This window comes from Malus sylvestris, chromosome 5 (genome assembly GCF_916048215.2).
Source record: "Malus sylvestris chromosome 5, drMalSylv7.2, whole genome shotgun sequence".
NCBI lineage: Eukaryota > Viridiplantae > Streptophyta > Magnoliopsida > Rosales > Rosaceae > Malus > Malus sylvestris.
The window spans coordinates 41,878,760-41,894,080 of record NC_062264.1 but is presented as its reverse complement, the minus strand read 5'-3'; the positions used below and the strand labels follow the sequence as shown (position 1 = coordinate 41,894,080).

General features: G+C 35.5%; 2 protein-coding genes and 1 non-coding gene across 3 annotated transcripts; 2 read left to right on the top strand and 1 right to left on the bottom strand.

The window, feature by feature from the left end:
* Nucleotides 1-2,520: 2,520 nt before the first annotated feature.
* On the top strand, nt 2,521-3,241 carry LOC126621064 (precursor of CEP14-like). The gene has a single exon (XM_050289431.1). The coding sequence runs from the start codon at nt 2,536-2,538 to the stop codon at nt 2,941-2,943; it is 408 nt and encodes a 135-aa protein (XP_050145388.1). The 5' UTR covers nt 2,521-2,535; the 3' UTR covers nt 2,944-3,241.
* Nucleotides 3,242-8,437: 5,196 nt separating this feature from the next.
* TRNAI-AAU (transfer RNA isoleucine (anticodon AAU)) lies at nt 8,438-8,511 on the top strand. The gene has a single exon. It is a non-coding gene; the product is annotated as a tRNA-Ile (tRNA).
* Nucleotides 8,512-8,860: 349 nt separating this feature from the next.
* LOC126623551 (acetolactate synthase small subunit 1, chloroplastic-like) lies at nt 8,861-14,766 on the bottom strand. The gene is made up of 12 exons (XM_050292461.1): nt 14,380-14,766; nt 13,496-13,709; nt 13,331-13,414; nt 12,807-12,875; nt 12,056-12,139; nt 11,439-11,591; nt 11,040-11,126; nt 10,748-10,852; nt 10,534-10,656; nt 9,811-9,963; nt 9,547-9,612; nt 8,861-9,430 (listed from the first exon to the last, which is right to left on the bottom strand). The coding sequence occupies exons 1-12, from the start codon at nt 14,595-14,597 to the stop codon at nt 9,347-9,349; spliced, it is 1,440 nt and encodes a 479-aa protein (XP_050148418.1). The 5' UTR covers nt 14,598-14,766; the 3' UTR covers nt 8,861-9,346.
* Nucleotides 14,767-15,321: the final 555 nt, after the last annotated feature.

The window sequence follows — 15,321 nt, the reverse complement described above, 5'->3', positions numbered from 1 at the left end:
CCTAAAAAAGATGAAACTGATGTTTGAGCTGCATTTGACAATTGAAGAAGGAGCTAACATATATTTTGAACCGTATATTGTTTGTTGCTAAATCCAACCCTTTAAATTAAGTTGAACGTGTACTATTAGTTTGAATTCTATTTATGATAGTTTTCCAATTTGGGTATTTTTTGCTTTGCAGTGCACACGTTCGTTTGTTCTCTCTTTCCAGAGCATTGAAAACTCTCAGTCAATATTTTGCACCTTTCGATTTCAGTATGCATGCATGCATGGCCAAAATAATCAAGAATGAATTAAACATATGTTGCAGCTCTGCTTTAAGGAATCACCATCTACGTGCTGAGAGTTGTCCCTTATTTGAGATATATATGATCGTCTTCAATTCTGATTAGTATGGTTTAGTTAAAAGAGACATCTTAGTTAAACCCTTATTTGAAATACATATGATCGTCTTCAATTCTGATTAGGAGGGTTTTGTATTCTAGTTATAGGATTAAAGATGGGAGTGTATTTTTTTATGCCCTGTAAAACTATTTTCAAGCAGCATACCTTTTTAATTAAAATTTTAAGATGCAGTTTTAGTACTTGAAAATCACGTTTGAATTTAGTAACTTATGATGTCACGAGTGTGAGACCGTTGAATCACGTCCCCATTTTTCTTCTCTAAGATTTCCACGTAAAAAGGAATTGGGTTTGTGAGGGACCATTTGGATCTTCCTTGCTCTTCAGCTTCACGGCTTTGACTGAGTCCACCTATCCACGAGCTCCCCACCCACCGCCCCCACAAAGTGCCAAGCTTCTGCTTCCAAAACAAATGGCTCGGCTGCGCTTGGCAGGTCCCATGCTTTTCACAACCTTCACTTTTATATTTTTCTGTGTTATACTATTACTAAATAAACATTATGGTATAGATTATGGTGAAGTAGATTTTATTCGCACCTCATTACCTTGATTTAAGAATAAATAAATTACCTTCTTTTCATAAACTCTTGCAACATCTCAGTCTCATAATATAATTACTATAGTACATGAGGGCTCAATTGAATGAGAGATTTTTCAATGTGCATAAAATACGGTGTGGTATACCATATATTTTTATATAATTGAAGGAATACTTGAAAATAAAAACTTTTCATCAATTGTATAATAACAAGTGACTTACCGTCCCGTATTTCAGACACATTAAAAAATCTCTCTCATTGAAGCAGCACTCAAATAAATGCTTTCTCCTTATATAGAAATGTCTTTGCAACGTTAACACATAAATATCCACTATGTCTAGTAGTGGCTTTCTTTGCAAAGAAGAAAGTTATCCCTTGTAAGTTTTAAAGAAATGAGAAATATTTTTTCTTGTTGACAAATGTACGATATTCTTCAATAAAAAGGTGAAAGAACACACACACAAAGAGCGAGGTGCTTTCATTTGGGTCTCGCACCCTACAATTACATAATATGAGTATCCTCTAACAGAAGATCAACAATAAAATTTAGAGATTCCCCAAACTGAATAAGCTCTTGCGCCGCCATTACTCCATACCTCGCCAACCTATGTTCAAGAAATGAAAAATAATTAACTTTTAAGAAGATGTTTTGGAAGCTCTATTGAAAAGGTTTAGCTCTTTAATTAACATTGGGTTTAGTTAATGAATTTAGGAGTGAAAGAATTTTCCTTTAGGATGGTATTCCAACTTCCCTTGGCCATTTATTAGCACCAGAAGAGATTATATGATCAATATAAAAGAAAGAAGTAATAATCCTTTCAACTTGAATGCCTTAACTCACATTGAATTGAATTCATCACGAGTGTAATAAAAAAATCAGATAAGTACTTATGAACTTAAATCTACTTCTATTAATCACAAATAAAATTGTCTTTTTAAAGGAAGAAACATGTAATTTAAATAATGAAGAGTATTAATCTCACATAGTCGCACTTTAATTTCTATGTATATTTTTCGAATTACATATTTTTTGTATCTCTATGCAAACTTTAGCCGAGGTTTTTCTCATTCTAAACTTTTTTCTTTTGATTCATTCAATTTAAAAGTTCGCTAAATAAAAGAGTGCAAAATCAGCCCTCAAATAAGATACTCTATTTAAGACAAATTGGCTAGCCCCGGGTGTCAGCTGATTATACTTGAGCCAAGCCGGGGGTGCATTAACTTGGAGGGAAGGTGTTGGTATTTGACGGTGCATGTGTTTTCAACAAATGAAAATTACCAAGAAAATGAAGATAATATGGCCGGCGGCTTAGCTCACACCCACCAAACCGGTCTCCAATTCCTCCACGCGGCCTCCTCTCTCACTCTCTCAAGTCTCCCACATAGTTTGAAATGACATTATTGCCACTTTCCTCCGACTAACCTGATTCTCTCTTCCAACTTGATATTGACTTGGCCACCTCCCTGTCCCTGTAGACTCAGGCAAACTTGTTCAGTAAGCTCCTCTCTCTTTCTCTCTCTCTCTCTAGCCGCCACGGGGTACACGACTTTCTCTCTCTAACCCTACTACTATATATATACATGGCCTAACCCAATGAAACCAATCCCCCATCAGCATTTCTTCAACCTGCACAAAACCCACAATCCCAAATCTCTCAACTCTCCCTCTCTCTCTCCCTCCCTCCCTCCTGCCCTCTCTACATTCTTGGCTACCATGCCTCGTCTGACCGCTTTGGCACTGATTTTCTTAGTGGCAATGGCCTCATCTGTGTCAACTCTAGAAAGCAGAAAGCTTTTGGATGTAAAGGACGATGCCGAGAACCAAAAGAAAGTGGCTTCTCTGTTTCTAAGTGCCCTTCCGAAGGGCAAGGTGCCAGCTTCTACCCCAAGCAAGAAGGGTCACGCCGTCGTCGTCAACGAAAAGCTCATTGCCCGCCATCTTAGCGTCGTACAAAATCGGATCCTGGCGCAGTCTGTTCCCAGCCCCGGCGTCGGTCATTGATTTGTACCAGTTATACATTCATAACTATTCGTTTCGTATATTTTTTTCATTAGTTTTCAATTCTCTATATATCACTCCAATTTTGGAGCTTGATTAGGTATAAAATTTAAAGAGTTGAAGAGAAATGTATAGACAGTGTAGATGTTATTTATTTCATTTTCTTTAATTTGTTGGGATTCATTTTTATAATATCTGCATCCCTTTAAATATTATAAAGACAGTGTTTTACAAGATCCTATTTGTAATGTTGCTCAAATTATTTATTATACTTGGGCTCCCCTCTTTTCTTTTTGTTTAATATGTTGTCATCACCGTTGAAAGATAGTTCTGCGAATTTTCAACGAGAAAACAGATGAAGAATGGTATATAAGTAAAAGGTAAGAGAGGAACAAGGATTATTGGTTTCTTCTTGAGTAATGAGATATCAAACTCGGAACTTCGGATGCAAAGGAGATCAAACTCAGACCTTGACTTGCATTTGGTTAAATGTGGCATCTCCTAATTAAGAGCTCTTGACTTGCATTTGGTTAAATTTGGCATCTCCTATTTAAGAGCTCTCCAAATTCTTGATGATTTCATAAGCTATAATTATTTTTTCTAAGTGGGTGGTGGAGGTTCTAACGTCAGTTGTTTCTGTAATTCTTGTTCATTTAAGTAGCAAAAAGTGTTGAGCATAACACTATGGTCTCTTTGCCAAAGTTCTACAAATAGATCATTACCAAAACGAACAAAAAGTTCCTAAAATAGAGATTTTCTCTTTTATTAATTGGGTGGGGATACATATAAGACTTTCATTGGAAGTTGAATTAAAATAAATTATTATCATTTAGTGTTGGAAAAAAATGTAAATAAATAGTAACAATGGTGGAGAGATGGTGTGTAAAATGGTATATGCCATTTGGCTCTAAAGGTGGTGAAAGAGAAGTGACAGAAAATGCAAAAGCGCGTTTTTGGGACTTGCTTTTGAAGCAGGACCCTCACAAGCCGACTGGTTGTTGGATGCTCTTTAATAAATAATAAAAAGGAAAATTAATTAAAATGATTTGAAAATTTTGAATTTTAACGATAAGCACAAATAAAGGGTAAAGTGAATAATATCGTTATTGACTTTTTAGCGTAAAAATGTGGTTTTTCATTAAAATAAACAGTACCATGAGCTTTTTGTTAAAGTTTCCTTAATAAAATGACATTTGGCATAGGGCTCCTGTATTGGTGAGATTTTTTAGGTGTGCTTGAAATACGGATTGGTACATTACATATCATTATATAAATTGAGAGACACTTGAAAATAAAACTTCTTTCCACTTATACGATAACATGTGATATATCATTCCGTGTTCTGGATATACTAAAAAATTTCCCCCTTTGCATTCACGACCAAGTAGAAATTTACAAATAGCATTTTTGTCATAATAAAATTTATAATGTGCATGGTTTTTTTTGGGAATTTTTGAAGTGTTTTTCAAATAAACTAAACGTGTTTTGCAATCACGTCCATAAGGAAGATACAATTTAGGTCTAAGGGTGCCACTTGCAAAGACACACATCCATTAATTGAATGAGAAATAAGTAGAAAGACGTATACGATGGGTATATATTATTCTTATGGGTAATGTTAGAGAGATCATGTGTTTAAATCACATTTTGTAAATTATATGATGGGGTAATGCTAGAGAAATTAAATTCTAAACTACATTTGCAAATCAAATAACATATTTGTTGGTGATTAAATTATTACTTAAGTATTGATTAACGTGCTTATTTTCTATTGGTGACACATCAATTTGGTCTACATAGCATTATCCTTATATGACGTGGTTTTTGTAAACTATTTTGGTGGTGCATCACATAGTTTACAAATTTAGTCTGAAAAATTATGGTTCGTTTGGAAGAACTTTTAAAATGATTGAAAGCGCTTTTGGTGATTTTTTTTTAATTAATCCTTAGTAAAAATCCAAATGGACCATGAAAAAACACTTGAAGTGCTCCTTGCAAGAAACACATATTTGGGGCTTCTTTCAAAAAACACTTAAAATGTTTTTTGAACTCAAAATCAATTTCTCCGAAAACGCTTCAGTTATTTTAAAAGCACTTCTAAACAAACACTTAGAGATCGTTTGGATGTGTTTTTAAAATGCTAAAAGTGTTTTTGGTGAAAATATTTTTGGAACTAATCCTTAGTAAAAATGCAAGTAAACTCTGGAAAAGCACTTAAAGTACTTACTAGAATAAGCACATAACTGGTGTTTCTTGCAGAAAACACTTTAAGTACTTTTGGAACCAAAAAATATTTTCTCTAAAATCACTTTTAGTCATTTTAAAAGTATATCCAAACAAGCCCTTAGTCTATATAGCATTATTCTTATCCTAATCCTCAGGATTGACTATGTAGCTTGGATCAGATAAGCATGCACAATATTCATTAGAGTCTACAACTTTCTTATTTTCTCCAAGAATATCTATTAACTTTCAAAGTCACGGTTTGTTAAATTCTAGGATCAAGCAGGTTTCACTCATAAGTCTATTCACATCTCTTTCTTCTTACTTTTTGCAGAAAGCACTTTAAGTGTTTTTAGAACCAAAAAATATTTTATCTAAAAATATTTTCAGTCATTTGAAAAGTATATCCAAACGAGCTCTTAGTCTATATAGTATTATTCTTATCCTAATCCTCATGATTGACTATGTAGCTTGGATCAGATAAGCATGCACAATATTCATTAGAGTCTACAACTTTATTATTTTCTCCAAGAATATCTACTAACTTTCAAAGTCACGGCTTGTTAAATTCTAAGATCAAGCAGGTTTCACTCATAAGTCTATTCACATCTCTTTCTTCTGGCTTTCTTGGGTAGAATATCTATTAACATTCAAAGTCATGGCTTGTTAAATTCTAAGATCAAGCAAGTTTCACTCATAAGTCTATTCACATCTATTTCTTCTGGCTTTCTTGGAATGTCACCCAAAAGAAAGGAAAAGAAAAAGGAACTTTCAAAAATCAAAATTCGCAATTTGGCAGCCCAATTTGTTGTCATGTTAATGAAAGAATAGCCACTTCTACAGGAAATAATAATAAATAAATAAGGAACTCTGTTAACATTCAATTTTTTTTTGGGTTTATTTATTTATTTATTTTTATATATAAGTGATAATGAAGAAGAAAAGTCAAACTTAAAATCACTTCATGTGAATCGATAAATATTTGTTCAAAACCTATATGGAAGAAAGAAAAATCAAACTTAAAACCTCGGTGCATAATCTTAGTACTCAAGTTACACAACCTCGCTCAATTTCAATTTGATTAGACAACGTAAAAAATGACTAAACCAAGGCTCAAGAATATCGAACCGGCTCTTGGCTTTTGTAAACCAACTCAAGGAATCCATAAAACCGCGCACTCATTCGTTAATTTAGACCTGATCATAGAACCAAAATGCCTCCACTTGGTTTGTGATTTTTGGCATATAGATTAATTATGTTTCCAAATCAATAATGCACAAGCGCTGCTCAAGTTGAATTAATATAATCGAAATATATAAGAAAAAAAAAAAACCAAATAAAAGTGTGGGTGCAAGCATGGCTCCCATATTTGTCATCAGCTGACGGCCATTGACTAACCAGTGGCGACCTACATTGGGTAGCGCCACCTCTGGATATTTTGGTGGGTTGACTTTTTAGTTTAGAGTTGTACAAGACGTGTGGTGTAAGTGAACCTAATTGAACAATAGTGGCAAGGGGCTTGTCGCATTTATTAAGAGTGTTTATCCATACACCGATATAAAAACTTACTTGAGCAACATCAATTAACTTTAGCTTTAGGGGTTTGTTTGACTGGTGAGATGATTATAAAAAGTGTTAGATTCGATTCCTTTAAAGTAACCAAAAAATGGCAAAAGGAATTCAATTCACTCTCTCAAAGGTATGCATCTCCGTCCAAGTTCAATGCACTCATACATGCAGATTTAGTGGCTGAGATTGAACAGGATTGCAATTGATAACAAGTCGGTCTTGTAGAACCTATAACTGACTATTTGTTCAAAATCTAAATTACAAATAAAAAATTATATTAAAATTATGAATAAGACATGTTCCTGGTACATTCAATTAGGGCTGGAGAAACCCACAAAAGTTCAAGGCCTCATTTTCCTTCCATATCGGAAGATAAGGCCACAAGCAAAAAACTACAAACTAATACAACTACTGAGCTAAATCATGGACTAATTTATAACAAATGCCTTGAGGAATTAGGAGCCTTGTTACTCCTATGACTTGGACCAGAAGGCGGGACAGGACGCTTAGAAAGAACATGATGAAAAACAGCCACTAGCCTCTCCTGCAAATCTAACAGCACCAGCCGAGGCACAGCTGCAGGCTTCTCCGAAGCGCCTTGGCTTTTATAATCCGGTACATTTGGTGTTGGGTAGGTTCGACTTGCAGATGCCATGGGTGCCAAAACTAAGAGAAATATTAATATACTGGTTAAGAAGAAGAAAAGGGTTTCCAACAGACGGAGTGCATGATACAGCATTTAGAGTTTTGATAGTGACCTGAATAGCATGCCATCTGCGGTGGCTTTTATATGCATGGAATGGGAGCAACTAAATGATATTGTACATAACGTGACTTCTTGGATAGACGTTAGCATAGAATATAAATGAAAATTTTGGAGAAATAAGATAACTAATTTCGTCAGCGGCGATGTTTTCTTTCCATGATGTACATGTTCTTGTTTGTAACCCTAACTTTAAACATTGAATTTAGCCTATATAAAAGCTCATAGTTCACAATCATATACTAGTCAATATGCATTTCTTTCTCATTTTGTCAATGGTAAGATTTCAGCATCCTACTACCATCATTTCGATTTTGAAATTCACGAAAAAGTGAATGAAATGGTTTAATTGATAAATTGGAAAATTTTTTTAGTGTTACGAAAACACGACCCGGTACATAAAAAATAATAATAAAATTGGTTATAAACTTAAAAAATTCTAACTAATCGTTTTATAACAATTAATGTACCAGATTGTTTTATAATTAAGTTCCTGATTACATGCTTTTGAGTTTTAAGTACCAATTCTTCTTTTTTGTTGTTGCACGTTGCAACTTGCATGGTAGGGACAAATGTTATTTGATGTGATTTGATTTGATTTGTCATTGTACTGCACTTTTGAAGATGGAAGTGCTTTTGGGATGAGTTGATGAGAGGCTTCTTCTGAAACCAATAATTTAAGGAGGTGTAATTCAACCAAGATTGCATGCATCACATACTTTTGGAGAGTAGAATGCAACCAATCGAAGCACTAGCAGCAACAACCCAACTACCCACAACGACAACCATCGATCAGATCTTATCCAGTGGACAAGCTTTAGGAGAATTTCTAATCAAAAGGGTAGTAACTGTATGATTCTTAAAATTATTGAACCAGGAAACTTCTATCGTTCCGACAATTTCGTTCAATTAAATTCAGAAAAAGCGAACACAACATCAACCGGCCTATTAGCTCAGCTGGTTAGAGCGTCGTGCTAATAACGCGAAGGTCACAGGTTCGAGACCTGTATGGGCCATTTCTTTTTGTCTTATTTTTTACTATTTTTCTGTGAAGTTGGTTCTGTTTTTCTCTTCACCCGGATTTGCCTTTTGCTTCAGAAGAAGAGTAAGCGAGCTAAGCTTTTAGCTTCTGTTTGGTGTTCCAAGCTTTTGTGGTTGCACTTTTCAGGCTATTGTCGATTGGTTTTAGCGATATTTCTCCGGCATGGAGAGCAAAGTCGAATCTGATATCTTTCACTTGGGATTTTGACAAGTCGGGTTCTTTTCTCGGTTTCTCCTTTCTTCTCTGCATCAATGCTGAGTTCCAATGATTTCAGCTGTGTTTGCTTCTGAATATTCATGCCATTTGTTTCAAACAGGCGAAAACGAACAATAAGAGTTTTGTTCTATCCTTATATTTGATTAGAAGAGCGTCTAAGATGTTCACACATGTGTTTGTTACACTGATACAACACAAACTGAATAACCTCCTGTCTTAAAACACTCGTACACTCTAGCTTCTTAACTTTAACCAGCATGGGGACATGAGGTTCAAACACCCTCGAACGCAATGCTTCGGCTTACCAAATACAAGGGTCGCGGGAGTCGGATCCTCTATCCAGGGTTTATCGACAACCTTCAAGTTAGAGGTTGGTCGATCCCTCCTCGTAGAGTAAAGAAAAAAGGAGAAAACATTCAGAGACTTGAACTTCCATGCATGTTGATTCACTCTTCCCTGAGACCTAACAGCCCAACTGGATTTTTATTCCTTATCATATGGCTAATAGGCACAAAGTGAGCTTGTCAAAATGGACCGGAAAAACCTCACATAACCTGGCCAGCCATGATAGGAAGCGGATGAGGAACTCAGCATTACAATGGAAGAGGGTATCCGCGGAGATATGTGGAATCCACACCAGACTCCCGCTCCAACGCCACCCTCCCAGTCCGTGCAACCTTCAAGGAGGGGAAAAAATGTTAAGATATGAGGACCGAGCTCATGTGAAAACCTGAAAATTTATATGCTAATTAACTGATCAGTACAAGACCAACAAAAGAATGAGAAGACGAACCTCACAAATCCCGTAGGGCTCTAGTAACTTCTGCAGTGCAACCATTTTATTCAAATCACCCGTAAGCTGAAAACAATCATGAGTAAAGTTTAGTAAGACTAGCAGTAACAGCATTTATTGGTAAAACTAAATACAAAAATTACAGTGAAATTGATCCTGTTCAAAGGTAGAACTTCTCAACAGATTCCGTTACACTAATTCATAATAATAATAATAATCACAATATGTTGATAGTATCATAGTAATGCAGGACAAGGCTTCAACCTCTAGGGTAACTGTGTGATCTGATACATCAACAGCTTTAGCGCGGAAAATGCTGGCAATATCAAGAACATCCCTTCTAGCAGTAGCGTTCACAGCAATCTTTATCAACATCAACTCTCGCTCAGCAAAAGGTAAGTGAGTAATATCCCGAACCTGGAGAAACAACCAGCGTCATCATCCGTGAAGGCACAAACAAATCTTATTTTGAGAATAACCTTGGAAAAATTTCATCATCTCAAGATTAAAATTCATTAACTCATCAATGTTGAAATGGGTAAGGATCATATTATCAAGGCTGCCTATTATCAGTGACTGAGATAACTGAGGAGCATATTTTGATTCATTTAAATATGGAGAGGGAAAAAAAAAGGGAAAAATAGATCCTGGGTACTGGGCCCTAGACTCGTAGTACTACTTTAGTCATCAACCCCAACCTTCCACATCGATCAGACTGCAACCAAAACAATGGCTTTTAACTTGCAAAAGGTGATTAGAATCGAACATGCAGAGTTTCAAATGTGTACAAGCTTTGTCAATAGATTATATAATTTGTATGTTTGAATATTGTAACTCCATAACTACGAACAAAATTTGTATATCTTCCAAATAGCCAAAATCTAACAATTTTAAGTTTTCTTTAATAGATTACTCAATCATCAACCAAAATGAATATTCTAAATTCTCAAAAGAAACTTGTGAACATGTAAGTTCAGCAACCCTCACCTCATGAAGATCTATTAACTTGTGAAGTTGCTGAACCAACTTGGAAATTGAATCGTCTGTACCGGGAACAACTGTTGTAATGCGAGAAAGCCCGTCCTTTTCAGCGGGCCCCACAGCTAGGCTCTAGGAGTATGAAATGAAATCCAATAATCACATGAGCAAAGGCCCAAAAATACCAAATATAAAAAGTGAGCGCAAATCAGAACCAACAAACCTGAATGTTATAACCTCTTCGAGATATGACTCCTGTAACTATGTTTAGAACCCCAGGAGAGTCATTCACAATCATAGACAAAGTGTGGGATTGAACCCCACTTGACTGCAGATTAAAATGAATGGCACAGGTTAGGTTTCAATTTGTAGAGTAAAATAAACATGAATTAAATATGTAGAACCTACTTCCTAAGCAGATACATCAACTTTTTCCACCTTCTGTGTCTCATACAAGGCAATATTTGGACTTAAAGTGAAACACAACGTGATTTGAATATTGTAAAGAAACTTACATCTTCATCATAGAGAACACCCCAATGAGCATCAAGAACTTTATTCGAACGGAAGTCATCATAGGGCTCGACAGGATAAACATCTCCCTGCAATAATGAAATGAGGTTCAATTATGTTCAATCCAAAATGGCCAAGACAAGAGTAAAAGTTGTGCACCTACATGTTATCGTTGTAAATTATAACAGTTAATGAAGGACAACATACTTTGTTGTGCAGCATATAAATAACTAAACATTATCTGGAATGTATTGTGAACAGGGCACCCAATATATGATAGGAGAACCTTTTTCAGCCTTACTAAAAATGATTCCACATATATCAGAATTAACTACCATGCCTGCAGAGATATTAACTGTGCATATGAAATCAGCTTGATAGAAAAAGAACAACATATATACCCTTGAGGCGGTACCAGCATCACCATTGAGTGTACCATTTGCTTTCACTGCAAGGTCATCATCAGACGTGGACTTTTCAAGATCTGGATAAGAAGCTGCAGAAAATCTCCAGAAAGGAGCTGTCGCACCCATCTTTTCTCGTCTCAAAGCAATCTGTTTGAAGAGTCAAATTAGATGATACTTGCGTAATGCAATAAAGATTGAAGAGAGAAAAAAAAGTGTCAACATCTAGACGGTAGCATAGTTACCTGACCACCCTAATATGCATCGTTTAAAATAAATGGAAGCACATATGTGAAAACTGAAAAGACAAGAACAAAAATGCTTCCTCTTGCATTTACATATAACACGCAGAGAACTTGATTGTAAGTTCAAAATGCATTTTGGGAGAAGATATACAAGAGAAATCAAGCATTTCAGGAATACCATTCCATATTGAGTCGTGAACAACTTGACAGTTCAAGTTCTTTGGCCACTCAAGAACCGTTTAATTATTGGATATCATACACATATGACACACTGCATGGCGTTTTTTAAGAGGGTTGCACCTATTAACACATGCATAAATGGACATCTTTGTATACGCATAAACATCAGAATGCAAATATACAACTTACCTTTCCAGTTCTTGCAAGTTCTTTGATTCCAAACTTGCTTAAGTTTCTTTGAACAGCAACCACCTTCCCAGGGTCTCCAGTAACCTGAGATGAACTGATTTTGTAAGCATAGATGGACTTGGTACCAGAATTACTATAAGAGGCCATAAAAAAAATTACAAGTTTGCACACACTTTGTATGGCAAAAGGATATTAGCTAAAACAAGTTATAAAATTTCCTAGAGCTACAAATGTAGGTTGAGCGAACCAAACAACAAAATGACACCAACTGCTCATGGAGTAGGGTTAAATCACATTATAAACAAAATTCATGACTTCACCAGTTTAACTAATCTAACATTGAGAAATTATTCTAAAATGTTATAACGCATTGTCATTATGACTTAATATACTCCTTTTCTAGATAACTGTTGCATTGTTTTTATCAGAGAAAATAAGAAAACAAATAAACAACTTAATTGCTTTATAATTTTATACCACAATCAACAAGAACTAGTGCATTATAACAAACTGTAATGGTTTTTGCCTCATTAATCAGAATGCATCCTCCAGATAAAATTCTCAACAAGTTCGTCATCTGTAAGGTTATAGGTGCCTGGGTGCCTAAGTTATAAACCGGGACAGACAATTAAGTATATGTGCTAAAGTGACACCTAAGTTATCAACTGGGATAGACAATTAAGTATATGTGCTAAAATGAACACATCAACAAACTGCAACAACTAGTTGAGGCATAAGGATCAAAATTCACCTCAACTGTCAACGACTGTTCCGAGATATCAACAATTTTTGCTCTGAAGATGTCCACTAACCACATTATCTGAAAATACACACAAAGGAACATTATCAGGTAAAATGATAACTAAAATGATAAAAGAGTATCTCAAACAGTGCTGATAACCATCATCAAACTAGAAGTGAACTTCAGTTTAATGGTTTAATTCCAAGAATTATCACCTGCAACAAATATAAGGTAACCACATCAGTGAAGCCTGCAATACATAACCATTGCAGAGCACAACAGCCTAATAGTCTAATACACACGTGGTTGATGGGCCCAAAATCAGATATGTATATATAATAGAGATCAACCAAGGATGTATAACAAATCAACAAGTTCTGTGGAACAATTACATCTTTTGGTATTATCTATAGAGAATTATACACAATGAATTAAAACCTCATATTACTGATGATTATTCTTAGGGTGGATCATTTAAACGTATCAACAGGAATAGGTCTATCCAAATATTGGTTGGATGGTCCAAAATTTACCTCTGCACGTGTACTTGGATCCGCATTAAGTTTGATAAGCATCAATTCACGTTCTACTTGTGGCTCCCTTGAGATGTCTTCGACCTGATAAAGCAGAAGTATAAGTGAAGATAATGCAGAAACTACCAAAAGGTTTTAAACAAAATACTAAAGATGTCCACTAACCTTTATCACATTCACCAACTTGTTAAGCTGTTCAACGACCTGTCGCAAAACCTTTCCAGTTCCAGACACAACTATGGTAAAAAGAGCCTTGTCCTTGTTCAAACCAACAGCAAGAGACTCGATATTGTAACCTCTCCTGGCGAAAACCCCTGCTATTCGGTTTATGATTCCACTCTCATCCCCAACAAACACTGAAATCGTATGGCGCTTGACCCTGAAATCATTATAGAATTAGAATTGAAAACTTGAATCACCCTAAATTCTTTCCAGATTAAAAATTTCAAAATAGACTTCCAGGTCCACGACCTGGGATTCCAAATCATCGTTGCCAAAACTATAGAAATGAACTAATCATTCCTCATTGACACAACCATCGCCTGTATTTTTTAATTTTGCTATACTTGCCATAAAATTATAACTCCCAAATCAGTTTTTCACTCCATTGGTACATTCTTTTTAATTCTTTTTAACTGAAGTTCAAAAATTGAATATAAAATTTGGTTCTGGTCACCATCAAAGTCGATTTACCAAAGCTTTAAAAAAAATAAAAAATAAAAACAGATTGGTTGGAACAATTAAATTATCAAAGCCAATACCCGCCGAGGGAAAAATATATATGTTGGTCATTAAATGTTTAATCAATAAAGGCAAAAATAACAATGTTAAAACAGTTCTATTCTATACAAAAGCACTTAATCCAGCAGCTGAAATAACAAAAACCCCACAAATTTTCAGCTCAACCCAAGAAAAAAAGCAAGCAAATTTCAACCAAGAAGGGCACAAAACTACCAAAAAATGAAAGCTTCATTGCATTCAAAGAAAACCCAGAAAGAATTGAAACGTAAATTAGAGAAAAAACAAATTTAATAACGAAGAGTACTCACTTAGAACTAGTCAATGAAGGCACAGAATCACTGACAGAAACAGCATTGCCGGTGCTAGCAGAAACAACCAGCTTCTTCAGCCCGTAACTCTTCCATTTGAGCGGCCTCTGGCGGCCAAGATCGAAGCTTGTGGAAAACCCATGCCGGAAATCCACTCGGAAACTCGGTTTCTGGGCCACTAGTGAAGGGGAGCACGGTGATGACACAGCCGCCGCCATTGTTTGGTTGTTTGGAGAGAGAGAGAGATGCTGGCCGAAAGTGTTATATACAATGAGAAAGGAGCAGCAGACGAGTCAAATCTTTCGCACCCCCAACCGCTGCGACCTGCCAATGCCCTACCTATTTCAGTGATTCGTGGTCTTTCAACTTGATTTATTTTTAGTTTTTAATTTTTTTTAAGAGATAAGTTGAAGAATTTAAATGGGATTTGAACTCGCAGCACGCCACGACCAGAGATCTCGAAGAAAGAAGGACACCGGAGCCACCTGGCAACTTTTGGCACGTGAGATTCTGAATCTCTTTGATGAACGGTGACCGTGGATTCGAATCAACGATGGCCTTTCGCCACACAGTGATCTCGTGGGACCCACGATTTGACTAAGAACATCCTTTTTTAGTAGAAAATTGTGGGCTAATCTAACTTCTTTTTAAGTGTCGTAAAATATCTAAAGAGCGATCTCAAGTTGACAAAGTTTTTATATTTTGCAAGGGCTAGAAAGGCATTTTGTCGTACCGTTTTAGAGAGTATTTTTACGACTCGAATATGTGACATTTTTATCATAAAAAATAGGAAAAATTAGTATTCGGTCCCTAATTTTTACTGTTCATTGACTAACACCTTATTAGTTCTCAAATTTTGATTCAAGTCCTTAGCATTAATGTGATAATGAATTTACATGTTTATTATATAATTTTTTTAATATAAAAATTAGTAATTAATTT

Coding starts and splice junctions, on each gene's coding strand:
- LOC126621064 (XM_050289431.1), top strand. CDS start 2,536: ATGAAACCAATCCCCCATCAGCATTTCTTCAACCTGCACAAAACCCAC.
- LOC126623551 (XM_050292461.1), bottom strand. CDS start 14,597: ATGGCGGCGGCTGTGTCATCACCGTGCTCCCCTTCACTAGTGGCCCAG. Junction 10,657..10,747: donor GAAGAGGTTATAACATTCAG/GTTTGTTGGTTC, acceptor TCATACTCCTAG/AGCCTAGCTGTGGGGCCCGC. Junction 9,431..9,546: donor AGCCCTACGGGATTTGTGAG/GTTCGTCTTCTC, acceptor CCCTCCTTGAAG/GTTGCACGGACTGGGAGGGT.